The 16,454-nt window shown below is 46.9% G+C and overlaps 1 protein-coding gene across 3 annotated transcripts in view; it reads right to left on the bottom strand.

Moving 5' to 3' along the window:
- The window catches only part of PPP2R5C (protein phosphatase 2 regulatory subunit B'gamma), a 1,141,542-nt gene that overhangs the window by 853,743 nt on the left and 271,345 nt on the right, over nucleotides 1-16,454 (bottom strand). The window contains exon 1 of one of the 3 annotated variants that reach the window (XM_069208345.1): nucleotides 352-591. The exons of 1 other annotated variant lie outside the window; for it this stretch is intronic. In XM_069208345.1, the coding sequence (XP_069064446.1) occupies nucleotides 352-445 (94 nt within the window). In that variant the 5' untranslated portion in view covers nucleotides 446-591. Of the gene's footprint in view, nucleotides 1-351; nucleotides 592-16,454 lie in introns of those variants that run through there. One more of the 3 variants, XM_069208344.1, reaches the window with a different exon arrangement.

Here is a 16,454-nt window from a genome sequence, read left to right as displayed (position 1 = left end):
AATAATAACAGAGAACAGGCATGTTTTGCTGTAACGCTACGTATAAACTTGACTCTGCCCAGCCCCCAGCCCATACCTACTAGGGTAGTGACTTCACATCCCTTGACATCAAGCACAGCTCCAAGACGGGGGAGGGGTTGGGAGAACAGCAATCGGCAGAACCCGCTTCAAATCTGATCTATTCTAAATATCTGCCAAATGACAAGGAAAAAACACAAATGGGCACCACAACCATAGTAGACAAAAAACAGGGTCTGTCACAGAGACTTCCTGCTTGTCTTGTGCAGCTCTGACAATGGTCATGTATTCACCACACACTTCCTCTGCACTCTGCCTTGCGCAGCCGCTCACCTCTGATGTGTGACAGGGCCACGGGCTGGAAGGGCCCGTTGGGGCCCGCGGCATCGACCACCATTCTGCTGCCGGCCTTGTTACATGTCAACATTGAGGGCCCAGTGGGAGAAGCGGTGCGATAATCCTCAGGGCGAGGAACCGGCCTCCATTTTAGTTGTATAAAAAAAAGGACTGAAACCGAAGCTCTCTGCAGCTGGAGGGAACTGGCTAGTTAGTGATGTCAGCAAGCAAGGGAAGGCGGGATTGGCTGAGGGCAGCGACTAAAAACTGCAAATAGAAAAATATTCCTGATTGGCTGGATAGGGCTTCGGAGTGCGTGCTTGCAACGGGGTTATGTTTCACTCACCATTCATTTTAACTTTTAATCCGAAGCTTTTACGCTTTTCAGGAAATGGGGCGTTAATTTTAAAACGGTCGTGTGAACAAGGCACAACCTGGCATTTTGTCCCGGACTGTCAACGGTACTCGCATATCCTGTGACAATTTGGGAAGGTCTTTCTTTCTATTTCTTTTGCTACAATAGTGTGCACACATGTCCGTGCTTCAAACTGCTGGTACACTGCTCAGTAGGTTAACGCGCCTGCTGGTGGTGAGAATCTCGTGTGGTCAGCAGGTTATGTATTCGAAAGCAACTCAACCTTTCGCTCTTCTGTTTACAAAATGAGTGCAACTTAGATAAGCAATAACACGATTATTATCTAGCACCAAGTGGCATACAAGCTTGTGCAATGCCCACATGACATTTTTAATGAAGCACCAATAGAGTAACACACGTTGTGATACATGTTTCTACCCAAATATCTGACTTATTCTACGCCCCTCTAACAGAATAGAACAAGCATATGCAAAGCCAATGATCTTACCTTGGCAAGCAGGTGCGATGGTTGTTATTATTTTTTTTTTTTCCCGTCCCACGAAAATTAAATGGAAAGCATGACACAGACTGGGGGCTTGGGGGAAGCAAGGGCTTGCCCGGTCTCCCCCGGGCAGATCGGGCGTGGGTGGTACAATCCACCACGCGAATTCCGATTGGTTCAGTGGGGCGGAAGGGTGGGTTTTATGGTGTGGCTATATATGGAAGGGGCAGGGCGTGGGCGGCCTCTTTGGCCGTGTTGCCACACCCAGGGTAGTTGTTTTGGCTATTCTTGCACCCTCCTGCCCTCCCCATTCCTTAGTAGTTTCTCGTTTTTTCTCTTCTTTTCCCATTATCCATTTCCTTTCTTCTATATATAAGGATTTTGTAAAGGAGTGGGGGGTTGGTTTGTTCTACCTTATTTACTTCATCTGGGATCGTTTTCTAAATCCTTCACATTTTTTTGTATGGGCGATAAGGGTTAGATTTGGCATTTGCTGGTGCAGTGTTTTAAGAGGACAGGTCGTGGTTTTTTGTTTTGTATGTTCATTTTGTCGCTGATAGGCAGGTCTTCCAGGCGGGGTCTTTACAGATTTGCTTTAGGGGGGAAGTGTACAGATGCACAAAGTTGAGATGTCGGGGAGTTTTTGACAAGGAACAAAAGGGAGGAAAAGGCAAGGGGAAATACAGAAGGTGGATAGCAGGACAGATGGGTACTGGTTTGGTCGGGGCAAGGTGGGGATGGAAAGGGGGCATTGATGAGGGGTAAGTTTTGTAGAGGGTGTGGGTGGGATTTTTAGGATGTGTTCATGTATTAGTGAGGTGTTTTATAGTTTTGTCAGGCTAAATGCCAAGGTTTTATTGTCCAGACCTGTTCTATTAAAGCGGCATTTTAACCCCCAAGTCTGAGTGTTGGTGGTTTGTGTGCTGTTTTGCCCGATAAGCTTGACAACCATATGCTCACAATAAACATTTAAATCTAATAAAATGTAACCATTGCATATGATTTTAATAGGCAAGCAGGATTCCTACCAGACAGATGTATGTGCAATAGATATATAAACCCATTTTAGTTGTAATGCACATCACATTTAACGTTTCTTACTGACACAAAGACTACTGGCTTTGAATTACTGTTAACATGGAAACATAGTTCAAATATTCGAGGAAGACGTAAAAATAAAGAAGGGAGAAATATGAAAACAACTGCTAGTTGGAAAAGTAAAGATTTGCCCATTAGGTCGGGAACTGAAGTGCACTTATTTATAGGTGGATGAGAAAGTGAGCAGCTTATATGCCATTACTCAGAGTGCTAGAGCCAATGGCTAAAGAAAGCTGACCCACTGCCGATATGGTATAAAGATGTGGTGGGTGGTAGCAACATTGGAACGACGGGTTACCAGGCCAATTAATTAACAGGGCTGTCTCAAAGTCCCTCTTTGTATGTATTCTTTACTTATGATTGTGTTTTATTACACAAGACTGGCTTAGTTGTTAAATGTGTCTCTGTCCCAGACCTAAAAATGGAAGCTACTTTCACTGGCACAAGCCTGTAGCTGTTGGATGCATGAGTGCATGCCAGTCATCGATCTTCCTCTAGAGCAGTGATCTCCAAACTTTTTAACGCCACGCCCCCCCCCAGTTGAAAAATAAAAATCATTGGGCCCCACCCTGAAAAATAAAAATCATTGGGCCCCCCCCCTCCGAATTTTTCACAATTATTTTATAAAGATGGCAATGTCTAAATATGGCTAGACCTATTTAAACATTGCAGTTAAGTATTGTTACCTTTTTAAAAATGCAATATCACGCATCTGCTTGAAACAAAGGCCTCTTATCTGTATAATGCTTCTTTTGGTCAGAGTCTGGCACTCCCCCTGGGATCACTTGAGGCCCCCTAGGGGGGCCCGACCTCCAGTTTGAAGACCTCTGCTCTAGAGGCTGTGACTATTTACATACAATCGTAATAAGCATGAACGTTCTTGGGTATTAGGAACTGCGGGCATAATTATTTCTTGACAACTGAGGACTCAAAATTCTGTTGCTTATTGAAATAGTTTCAGAGGTAGTCCATATGTTGGTTGCTTCCTTCATTTTCGCCACTTCAACTGTAGTCGATAATCTTGAAAACATATCTGGCAGCCGACATATGTTTCCTCTATTACAAGGCATTTTCAAAGCAGCAATATACAAAAATATTGACTGACATTTATATATATATATATATATATATATATATATATATATATATATATATATATATATATATATATATATAAACACAGTTCCTTAACAGATCATTAAGGCTCCAGCACTCCACGATAGTTAAACCAATAGGTTTATTGTGACAAAACAGGAACGCGTTTCGGCGTGACCGCCTTCATCAAAGGTGGATGAAGGCGGTCACGCCGAAATGCGCTCCTGTTTTGTCACAATAAACCTATTGGTTTAACTATCGTGGAGTGCTGGAGCCTTAATGATCTGCTAAGGAACTGTGTTCGTATTATAGACGAGGTGGCACGCGTCCCATTCCAGCACCATTAGCGATTAGGTGCAGAGAGATAAACGCTAAACGAAGTGTGTGTGTGTGTGTATATATATATATATATATATATATATATATATATATATATATATATATACACACACACACATACATATCTATATATAGTGCTTTAAAAGGGCCAATACTCACCGGTACCAGCACTTCTCAGTTTTCTCCTCTATAGTACTGGAACGTCTTGCGTCAAGAGAGTACCGGTACTTCTGGAGGGAAGTTGGGGTCGGGCTTTGGGTTATGGGTACATGCAGCCTAGGTGCTGCTGAGTGCAAGGCCTTCAAAAGGAGGGTTTCTGTGAGGCACTCTGGCAGTCAACAGTGAATATACTCCAGCGGTAGGTTGCTGCTGCAGCCTTACACTCTTACAGCACAACAGGAATAAGATGGGGTCTAATGGCTAGAGCTCCCCACATTGATACTGTTGCACTGACAATTAGAGTGCAAGGCTGTGGAGCTGAAATACACTCGCCATTGTCTGTCACATCGCCCAACAGCTTTCGGTCAAGTTCAGTTCATGTGTACAGAGCACAATTGGTCCTTTTTTCCAGGTATATATTGAGCATACTGGGCAGGAGCTATTAAAGCACTTTAAATAAGAAGCGCAGGTTTTACATGAAAGCATACTTTACTTTGTTTTTATTGCACATGGAGCTGAAATCCCAGTCCTGTGACTCTGGGCAAGTCACTTAATCACCCTATGCCATAAAAACAAAAAAGTATGCTTTCATATAAAGCTTCTGCTTCTCCAGGAAAAAGCTTTAATGCCCTCTTGCCAAGTTCGGAGTATTTAAAACTGCAAACAATGCCATTATGCCTGCACATATGAACGTACTTGGCCGAAGGACACCAGGGCGTTTTGCATTGAATAAGAACATGAATTACATTGAATAAAAGAATGCCACTAAATGCCGCCTCAAAGCCACGCCCCCACAAGACCCATCCCAATCAATTTGGTGAGTACCGGTACTTCTCTTTTCCATTTAAAGCACTATGACCCAGTTTCCTTAGGAAAAGTGTTTTTTTGTTTTCGCAATAACTTTGGCACCATTAGCTGAATTTTTATAAAATGTTCAAAATGTATACAAAAGTTGGTTCAGCTGCTGTCCTGAAAGTTTCTGGGTGATCCGTCAAGCAGGGGTCAAGAAAAAGGGGGGCCCCAAAACACATTTTTCCCATGCATTTTCCCATAGGGATTTTGAACACGACTACAACCCGAACTATTGGAAAGAATTCCACAAAATTTGGCTGAAAGCTAGATTTTGGTCTATAAAGCGTGCTTTGTGTTAGGGGGTGTAAATACATTCGGTAGTTTTAGAGATATTAAAGAAAAAATAAATATTGATATATAGGGACGTGGAGGCTCCACGGATCCCGGAGATTCCATGCTAAGATCTCACTGGCTTCCAAAACTTGAACCAGGAACTGTTAGCAGTCGTTTTGAGACTCTGCTTCAGGCAAGACCGAACAAAACACACCCAAAAAAAAGGGGCAGGGTACCCTAAACACATACCGTTGGTGCTGGGTCTTCCTGGGTCCATGCCAGGGGAAAAAACAGGAGAATTTGCAAATCTGCACAAAATAAAAAATATGAAATATAGATAGAACAAGTGTGGTCTCCTGCACTTGCTCGGAATTTATCCCCGCGTGGGCTAGCTCCTGGGGACATATGACAATAATAAAAAAAGGTGGTGGGTGCAAGGGGCTCTTTTGAGCCCCGGGGACCACCGCCTCCCCGAGGCTTTATTTTAATATTAGAGGGGGTCTACGCGGATCCCCCTCCATTGGGCTTTTATGAGCCCCATGGACCACCACCTCCCCAGGGTTTTGTAACAATAGTGGAGAAAGCTGCGCGGACCTCCCTCCAAGGGCTTTTCCATGCCCCAGGAACCACCACCTTTCCCAGGGCTAAATATATATATATGCAGGGAGGCCACGCTGACCGCCCCTCCCCTCACCCCCCGGCACCACCAACTAACCAGGGCCAAAAACGTCATTAAAAGTGGGAGGAGAGCCACACACCCCACACCCTCCCAGGCCATATACTGCCCCAGGGACCACCACCTCCCCAGGGCCAGCCCATGCCAATTATGGAAGGGGGGCCACATGCCCCCCTCCCTCATTCCTGGGAGCCATTAATGGCCCTTGGGACTGCCATCCCCCGGGCAGGCTCCTGCTGTGTTCTGAGGTGCCCACCCTCGGAAGACAGCTGTGACAACTCCAGCCAAGCGAAAGCCATCCCTAACTCCTCTCCCAGAAAGCGGGACCGTGAAAACTGCTTCCACTTGCTGGGAGTGGAGTTTTGATCTGTTTCCTTGCCCGCTGTCATGCGGACAGGGAAGCAGATCAAAGACTGCTCCTGCATGCAGGGAGCTGCATATTTAGCAGCTCCCTGTGTGTGGTAGCAATGCAGACTACAGCAGGAGGTGGAGAGGTCCCCATCTTTGCAAACTGAGTGTCACCAGGGCATTTAGGCAGACATGACCGGGCCCCCAGGGCCAAAATAGGCCAGTATTCTTTTTTTATTGGGCCCCGGGTAGGTGGTAGTCCCCAGGGGGTCAATGCAGCCCCCCTGCTTCTTTTTAAATTTAGCCTCGGGGAGGTGGTGGTCCCCGGGGCAAGGTAAAGCCCCAGGAGGGGGGTCTATGGGAAGCTGGCCTGGTGTGTGATGGACAAGTCGCCACCTTATACCAGGTCCAGGCAACTCCTTTTAGTGAATGTAGGGAGTGTCTAGGAAGCCAGGCTCTCTAGAGGTAGCTGTGGATGAGCAACCAAGACCTATCTAGAAGACATACAAAGCTTATGCAATAGTACATCAGTCACACAGTAACTTATCACACAGGAAAGGAACCACACAGTGTTACAAAAAAGGACTTTATTATCGTAACACCACACTAGATTACTTATAGGTAGTCCCCCAACTGGAGGTAAGTACACTATATAACAGTAATAATTAGGAATTGGCACAAGAAACAACAAACATTGGTAAGTATTAGTGAAAAATAGTTAGGGCCCTAGGGGAGGACCAAACCATGTACTAAAATAGTGGAATGCGAAGTGAAGTCCCCCACCCAAGGATATGGAGTAGTTAGAGGGGAGCTGGAAGAACTATGGACCCCAAGAGGTGAGTACCTGAGTGACCCCCAGCGACCAGGAGGGCAGAGGTAAGTACCTGGTCTTCCCCAGGAGTAGCAAGAGGACTTAGAAAATGGATTGTTCAAGAACAGGACCAGACCTGTAAAAGAAGGGGACAGAGTCCATTCCATGATGGAGTGTCCAGTCGGGGCAGGAGCCACTATCCACCGTTCTGTGGATGAAGAACCAGGTCAACGGGAGAAGAAGGAGACTAGGTGGGGAGTCAAGGAGCTGCAGAGGATTCCTTGGAAAGGGTCAGATGGTGTCTTATGTCAGTCGTCGGGTCTCAGATGGTCTGTGGTTTAGAAGAATCACCAACAAGTCTTGGCAAATGCAAGAAGAAGCAAAAGGAGAGCTGCCAGGCTGAAAAGGACCAGCAAGGTCCAGGGGACTCGACTCTTGGAGGTGAGTCCGGGCTGACCCTCAGCAGTCAGGAGAGCCGGCAAAAGCAGTCGTAGCCCCCACAGACAACCCACTGGCAGCAGGCACAGTAAGTTGCAGTGAGGCTAAATCAGCACACATGGAGAGGAGTCCCACGTCACTGGAGCAGCAGAGAGGAGACTGTCCTTGGCAGGATGAAGTCCTGGAGGTCGGGGCTACTCGGAGCCTGAAGATCCCTTGGAGCAGAAGTCAACAATCCTTAGTTGCTGCAAAAGTTGCCCTATCCCCTGGGTGCCGTCCTACAAGGAGAGGGAAGGGTTCACCATCTCCCAAGTTGGAAAGCGGGCAGAGAGGAGCAAGGGGACCACTCCAGAGCACCACCTGTGATGCAGGATCCATGCAGTTCGACAGGAGAGCAGATCCACGTAGCCGGTCATCGTTGCTGTAGGTGCCTGCAGATGAAGGGGAGTGACTCCTTCACTCCAAGGTAGATTCCTTCTGGTTTCTAGTGCAGCTGAAGTCTTCCCAACCTTAGAGAATGCACAGCCAGGGAAATGTTGCAGTTGCTAGAAGGAGCCAGAGAAATAATGTTGCAAGACTATGTCGACTCTGGAGTTGCAGTCTTGTCAGTTCCTGAAGTTTCCAGTTGCGGTTCTGGTGGCCAGGAGCAGAAGTAAATGATCCAGAGGAGTCCTGGCGGAGTCTTGATTGTCGAATTTGGGGATCCACCCGCAAGGGAGTCCCTAAGTATCCCTTTAATGGTGTTTGGTCTCCTTGCAAGGTGACCACCTATTAGGAGGGGTCACAGACGTCACCTCACTGACCTGGTCAATCAGATGCTCCCAGCGGCCTCTGCACATCTTGGTTTCAAGATGGAAGAATCAAGTGGCCACCTGGAGGAGCTCTGGGCACTAACCCTGGGCTGGTGATGAACAGGGTAGTGGTCAGTCTCCTTCCCTTTGACCAGTTTCGCGCCAGAGCAGAGACTGGGGGACCCTGGTCTGGTGCAAACTGGTTTATGCAGAGACGGCACCAAATATGCCATTCAAAGCAAACAAGTGGCATGGCAGGCTACACCTCCCAAGTCTTCTAACACATATTGCCAAGGGAGAGGGTGTTGCCTCCCTCTCCCACAGGAAACCCTTTGTTCTGCCTTCCCCCCGCATGAGCTGCTCAAGAAGGAGAAGGGCAGAAACCTGTCTGAGGGGTGTCAGCAGCACAGGCTGCCCAGAAAACCCTAGAAGACTGGTAGGAGCAATAACTGGGGGTCCTCTAAGGAACCCCCAAAGTGCATGGAATCATGCAACCAATACTTGCAACAGTATTTGGGTATGATACCAAACATGCCTAGGTTCAGAGTTACCATTATGTAACTGGACATAGGTAGGGACCTATGTTCAGCACACGGGTAAAATGGCTTCCCCACACTTACAAATCAAGTGCAATGGAGCTGGAAGGGCCTCCCATTACAGTGACCAGGTGCAATGACCTGTAGTGAAAGGGTGCATGCACCTTTTCACACAGGCTGCAATGATAGGCCTGCAGACACAATTTGCATGGGCTCCCATGGGTGGCATAGTAAATGCTGCAGCCCATGGGAGACACCTGGTGTCTAATGCCCTGGGTACCCAAGTACCATACACTAGGGATTATAAGGGGACACCAGTATGTCAATTATGGAATGAAAAAAGGTCCTAGGTAACCAATTTAGGACAATCACTGGGGTCCTGGTTAGCAAGATCCCAATGAAGACAGTCTAAGCACACTGATAGCAGGCAAAAAGTGGTGGTAACCATGCCAAAAAGAGGATACTTTCCTACAGGGTCCATGCGGCTCCCCTCAAATATTAAAATTAAAGGCCTATGGAGGGGGTGGTCCCCAGGACTCATAAGAAGTGAAGGGGGGTCAGTGCAGCTCCCTTCCAATTTGTTTTTTAACAAAGTCCTGGGAAGGTAGTGGCCCCCGGGGCTACAAACAGCCTTAAGAGGGGGGTCCCAGGTGCCCCATTCTTTTTTTTATTATTTTTATTATCCTGTATGCCCCTGGGACCTGCCCACCCGAGGGCTATACTGAACAAGCAACCAAGACAGCGCTTTGTTTAAATTTCCTTCGGATTTGTCCCCCATGCGATTTTCAGTGTAATTTTTTTTAAATGCGTTATTGCAGCAGTGCTTAATTTGTGCTTGTTGTTTCTGGTGCAGAAGCACCGGCCCTTATTTTTGAGTGCTGGCGCTTATTTTTCTGCTTCAAGCATTTTCTGCGAGCAAAAGACACATATGGGAAAGACTTAGGAAGAGAAAAACAAAAAAGCGTCACAATGGTAGAAAGCAGAAAGCTGCAAGAGTGAGCTGAAGGGTCAGGGAGTGGCTTTAAATGGATTTAAAATGCCCGAGATGGCTTCCTGATTACGCCTGTCTCAGTATTCTGTCCTTGCACATTTAATTACAGCAGCTGCGTGTTTTAGAGGAGAGCTTTGGGCACTGGCACGTTTTTATTTACAAATTAAGCACTGCCTGTCACGGTTCCTTGGGGACCCCAGAACCAAGGCTAGGGGGTCAGAGTATTCCTGCCCTGCACCCATTTTCTTTCTCAAGGCCGTACATGATGCAGGGTTGGATGCTTAATGGGGTTTTCACCTGCGGCCAAGCCCTGTAGCCGACCCCCACCAAAGGCCATGCGCGGCGTGGGGGATCGGTGCTTGTCCCAGCAGCCTCAGAGTCATTCTCACAGAAATCCAGGATAAAGGCTGAAACATCGGTATCATAGCCTGAATATCATGGTCTTGCTTTTCAGGAGGAAAGGCCCGAAACTGCACTGTGTCCAGAACAGCTCCGATGAAAGGGAGCATCTGGGAGGGAGTCAGATGTGACTTCAGCACCTTTATAGAGAACCCCAGCGAATGCAGGAGGTTTGCCGTAGTCTGAAGGTGGAAGACGACAGTCTGGGGGCGTGCTCACCTTCAACAGCCAGTCATCGGAGATAGGGGAAGACTGAAACCCCTAACCTGCGCAGATGAGCTGTGACCACCACCATCATTTTCGTAAATACCTGAAGGGTGCAGGTGAGGCTGAAGGGGAGCACGGTAAATTCAAAGTGCTTGTGGCCTACCACAAATCACAAGTAACGTCTGTGGGCAGGCAGGGCAGGTAGGACAGGTATGTGAAAGTAAGCGTTCTCCAAGTCCAACACTACCATCCAGTCTCCAGGGTCCATGGCAGACAGGACCTGAGCCAGGGTGAACGTTTTGAACTTCTCCTTCCTGAGGAAGAGACTGAGGGCCCGGAGGTCTAGGATAGGGCGAAGACCCTTGTCCTTCTTGGGTACCAGAAAGTAGCTGGAATACCAACCACGACCCACTTCTGGCGCAGGGACCCTCTCTATGGCTCCCTTGGCCAAGAGAACCGTGACTCCCTTGCAGAGAAGTGCCAATTGATCCTCCGATAAACGGTTGTAAGACGGTGGCTTGGTAGGAGGCGTAGCCTCAAAAGGGAGGGAGTAGCTCCTTTGGACCATTTGCAAAACCCACCTGTCCGTCATGATGGATTCACAGTGGGGTAGGTGATGGCAGATCCTGACTCCAACTGTTCCAGGATTGTGTGAAGGACTAGGGGGGTTTGGAGATTAGAGCAGGGGAGGGGGAGGACTGGGCAAACCTCTGGCTCCCTGACCCATGAGCCTGTGGGATTCCGCAGCCATGCAGGGGCTGTGCAGCATGCGCAGCATGGTGGCTAACAGGGAAGGACATGGTAGGGAGCCCCTTCCGTAGCCAAGAAAGGGGAAAAAAGCAGACAGCATTAGACAAGGTGCCGCTGCAAGGCCAATGGACCAAGCCATAGCCCAGGACTCCTTAAAATTCTTGAGCACCAAGTTCGCCTTGTCTCCAAAGAGACGGGTGCCATCGAAGGGCGTGTCCGTGAGAGATTGTTAGACATCCCCCGAAAAGCCAGACGTTCCCAACCAGGCGCGGCGTCATAAGGCCACCGTCAACGCAACCGATCTGCCCAGTGAGTCGGTCGTGTCCAGCCCACAACGCATTGTGAACTTGCCCGCATCCCTTCCATCAGCAATGGCATGAGAGAGGATTGTGCAGCAGCACCTGTGCAACCGTATCCTATAAGGTATGGGAGTAGCGGTCCAAAAGACATGCAGTATTCATGGACCGCAATGTCTGACTGGAGGAAGAAAACTTCTTCCCAAGCCTATCCAGTCTCTTTGATTCTCGGTCCGGATGAGAATGCGCCAGATGAAGAAGCCTGGATGACAAGGCTCTCAGCCATAGGGTGTTGGGTGAGGAATTTTGGGTTGTTCAGTGCAGGCCGATGGCAGTGGCTGATTTTTGTTTTCACAGGAGCCCCTGTGTTGGGTCTGCACCAGGTACCCAGAAGGATATCCGTGAGGGCTTCATTAAAGGGTAACAAGGATTCTGAAGTGGAAGCCCGAGGCTGAAGCACCTCAGTTAAGAGGTTAGTCCTGACTGCAGCAGAAGGGAGCTTGAGGCCGAGGACCTCTGCCGCCCTTCGGACCACCATGAAATATGATGCTCCCTCACACTCCCTCCTCTGTAGCCATGGCAGGGAGAGAAATCATGCCAGCGTCTGGGAAAGTATCCAGACCACTTGCCTCACCCAATTCCTGTGCCCAGTCCATTTCAGAATAATCTAGCTGGTATTCTAGAGGGTCCAGCGACCCCTCCAAATTTTCACCGTACCCATACCCATAGGAAAAAGGGTCAGGATCCAAACGGGGGTGATTAGATCCAATCGAAGATGGATCTGGCGCTGAACGAAGCTGTTCCGGCTCCAGGTCGTCGGGTATAAGTATAGGGTCAACGTCTTTGCCGGTCGATCACGTGCCCAACCAACGTCTAGCGTGTCAATGTTTTTCCTGGTGCTGGGGAAGGTGGCCTTGGCATGACCGGCATCAGCATGGATTCAATAGCGGCATGGAACCCGAGAGACCCCTTAAGACCCCAAAGGGCCAAAAGGCGCCGCAGGGGGGGTGGTCTGCCCAAAATGGAGACGCATGGCCTCATAAAATTCTATTAGATCACCTTATAAAATTCTCTTAGCTCCAGCTCCCGGAAACTCAGGGAGGCGCAGAGCCGACCCAGAAGTAGGCTCCGCGGACAGAAGCTTAGAGTGTCAACGCTCTTCCTGTGGCAATTCGTCCAAGCGACAGGGCAAAGGCGAAGAACATTTGGCCTTCTTTGACTTCTTCTTCTGGTGACCTGAGTGTCCCGAGGATTTTGAGTGGAACAAAGAAGAGAGGTGGTGACTCCGCGAGCAGTCTTGTGACCTCCTCTTAAGCAAGACCAGCAGTGATTGGGAGTCGAGCGCCGGGCCACCATGAGCTTCAGGGATCGCTTCCTCAAGGCCTTTGGGTTCATTGCCCGGCACTGGGAGCACAACTTCGAGTCGTGGTCACGCTGCAGACACCAGAAACATACAAGATGCAGATCTGTCACCGATATCATTCAGTGACAGGAGTCCCACAGTTTAAACCCGGTCTTCCGTGACATCCTCGACACACCAAAAAGGTAAACATTTTTGACAATATGGGCAAAGTCAGTCAAAAAAACAAGTGAGGGTAGCTGATGCGAAAAGAAAAGAACTGATGTCAGCGTGCTGGGGTCTCGCCTATATACGACCACAATGTCATCACAGCAACCACAACGCCAACGACGGACGTGGAGTCAACCAATGCCACTGACAGCGCGCAAGGGTACTGCTGGAAGAAAACTCTCGGGATCCAATCTGGCGCCTGAGGGAAATTCTAAGATAAGGAATCTGCAACTAGAAGTCTCTATCTTATGTAAAGCCACAAGCCCATATCTCCCCTGCCTTGACAGCTCTACATTGGTTACTGGTTGCCAGAAGATCCACCTTCAAGTTACTTCGTATCACCCACAATACTTGGTACAGGACCGCTTTTCATCAGGAATAAAATGACCAAATACATTCAACAAAGGAACCTCTGCTCAAGATTGGCACCGCGCCTCAAAACCCCAGCATACAAGAAAATACCATATCACTATGTGCCCGCTGTTCCTTGTTGCATGTGTCTGTATCTGTTGTTTTCATATCACTTTTTTGCTCTGTGTTCCTCATACTGTATTCTGTTCCTCGTTTTCTCTGTTCTACGTATAACCGTATATGTTACTTGCCAGTGTACTGTGGTTTTGTCCCTCATTTTAACTGTATTTTGTTCCAAATTTTTCTCGTAGCGAGTCCGTGTCTGCATTCCGTTTGGTGCCTCCAGCTCCCACATTTTCAGGCTCCCACTCTCCTGCCTCCCTGTAGCTCCTCCCAGCACTAGTTATGGAGGCCACTGTGTGGCCATGGCGCTGACACGCTGAAAGTGCGCCAAAGGCAAGCCCATCTGCACCTGTTTGTGCCTGGACCGCCCCTAGTGCCAGAAACCCTGGCTATCCCATACCACCCACCGATACTCCAGAGCGGAACACATCTCATGCATGAGCCCACATCTACCCTGCCTTGAGAGCCATACATTGGTTGCTGGTTGCCGGAAGATCCACCTTCAAGTTGCTTTGTATCACCACAAAGCAATACATGCAAGTAGGACCACTTTTTATCAGGAATAAAGTCACCAAATACATTCAACGAAGAACCACCACTCAAGATTGGCACCTTATCTCAAAACCCCACCATACAAGAAAAAGAGCATAGGTGCCATATCTTTCTCTGCTGAAGCAGTCAAACTACAGACTCATTACCCCCTAAACATAAGATCCATAAGATATCTTATCTTCAGAAGACTACTCAAAAGTTGTCTCTTTCCTACATAACCACCATACTCAAACACTAATGTACAGCATACCCCTGTCTACGTAAACATTTGTAATTTGACTAAATGTATGCACCAACATATGTGCATTTCTTTGTACCAATAACTATGGTTTGTAAAATAGATAGATATTCTTTAGGTCTACATGTTTATAGGCCATTGCATAGTTTTGTATATAACTTGTCTGATTAGATGATTATTGGTCTCTGTTTTTTCACAATATGTAAATATAAACATAACTATTATATCTATAAGCACTTCATTATTGAAATATTGAGGAAAACATACAAATTTAAAAAAAGCTGAGTTATAAAAATACACAAATACATTAACTTCAAGTACAGCAACACTTGAACGTCTGCATTTATACAACACAACTTTAAATCTCCTTATAATATCTTCCTTATACATATAACTTACATACCCTTTTCTATGTAGTCATGTATCTATATCTGTATTACTTTAATCCTACTATAGAAAAGAGAAAAAAGGGAAAAAAAACTTTCACTCTCTCCAATGCACTACTCTGTCTCATCCTATACCTCTCTCAATATATGGATCCTCTACCACCACTCTCTGACTCATCGCAAACCTTATTCTACCACTATAATCTTCAAAATTACCCTTTCTGGACAGTTCCCCCCCTCTATCCCTCCTGGCTCATCCCAAACCTCAGTTTACTGCTATGAACTCTCAAACAACCCTCTCTAAATTCTTCCCTCATATATCCCTCCTTTGTCTCCTCCCAAACCACATTTTATTACTATGATCTCCCTAATCCTTTTCTACAGACTCTTCCCTTCTCCATCTCTTTTTCTCACTCATCCCAAATTTCATCTTGCTACTATGATCTCCCAAATAACACTTTCTAAACTCTTCCCTCTTCTATCCCTCCATTATTCTATTTAATCCAACTAACAGAAACCCATGTCTACCACTCAAATTAACTCATATTTCCCTGTACTTATCTACCACTAATCCTTTTTGGGTTCTGGGTAGCGTGCTACTCGCCAACAACCACCTCAAGGCCTCGCCAGGAGTAGCAAGTGCTATATAAATACAAATATAATACAAAGAACAAAATACATACACAAAGAAAAGGCCAGAGTCTCAGAAACTCCTGTCTGCATAGTGCACACTAGACTGCTAACCTGTGCATACAGAGTTGTCTTTCACATTCCATAGTTTCCAGTCTTTGTGACAATGCAACAAGACTTGACCCTTCCTATTCTTGACAATATTTTGGTTGTTGTGGATCATGCGACCAGGTATCTGGAGGCAGTGCCCCCAGGAGCACAACTGCAAACGTAGTAGCTATGGCACTCCTAGGAATCTCTTCATGGGCTACATTGTCCAAGACAGTGATTTTTAACCAGGGAACAGACTATATAGGCTTTTACATGAGAGAGATGTGGGAACAAGCTGACCTACTACTTCTCCACGACATACCAACAGCAAACTAATGGGTTCATGTCAAGATTTGACAAGACCCAAGAGCATTATGGGAACTTTGCGAGAGAACCTCAGGAGGGAGTGGGATTTCCTCCTGCTATGTCTTCTACTCGCTTACGCGGAGGTATTCCACAGAAAGCAGATGTGTTCAGCCCCATCAAGTTTATGTTTGGGCACCCAGTGCATGGCCCACTCACCTTAGTGAAAGAGGGTGGGAAGAGGCCTTAGAGTCTCTTCAAAAGGATGTGTTGGACTATGTCAGTGCTTTTAGAAAGTTGATGATGCAGGCAAAGAAAAGCCTTCAGGCAAGCCAAAAGCTGATAAAGTAGTAGCATGATCAGAACGCAACACTGAGTGGCTACCACAAAGCGCTTTGACGCCTTGTCAGGGGGTAATAAGCACTATATAAATACAATTACAATATACACACCAGTGAATTCTAGAAGATGACAGAAGATGTATACATACAGTGACACACTACATAAAAACCCAGTGCCCAGCACACAGCTCATTCATATATCTCATCCTCATTTGTGTTCATTGTTTTAGAATAAACGCACAGACCAGAGATCAACCATCTCCTGATCAAATATTGTAATGAAACAAGGTGCATCCCTTGTGTATTGTATTGGATGGACTGTCCATTTGGATCCATGCCTCAAAGAACTTCCACATTATGGTTATTAACTCTGACCACCCCAACATCCAACACCTGCAGTCCTGACCTACAAATGTCCTTTTTCAACAAATAGTGTGTATAATACCATGTCCGAACCCTAAGAAAATTGCAAAAGTGCTCTTGACTCTCAAAGAGGTACTAAATACTTGGAACCTGAAATCTTGCCCTATACAGATGGTAATTGTTGCAAGGGACTTTACCACTTCCTTTGAATCACAATATGATTACTGCAATGCAAAT

Source organism: Pleurodeles waltl, chromosome 9 (genome assembly GCF_031143425.1).
Source record: "Pleurodeles waltl isolate 20211129_DDA chromosome 9, aPleWal1.hap1.20221129, whole genome shotgun sequence".
Lineage (NCBI taxonomy): Eukaryota > Metazoa > Chordata > Amphibia > Caudata > Salamandridae > Pleurodeles > Pleurodeles waltl.
The sequence above is the reverse complement of the archived record's forward strand: the minus strand, read 5'-3'. Positions and strand labels throughout refer to the sequence as shown.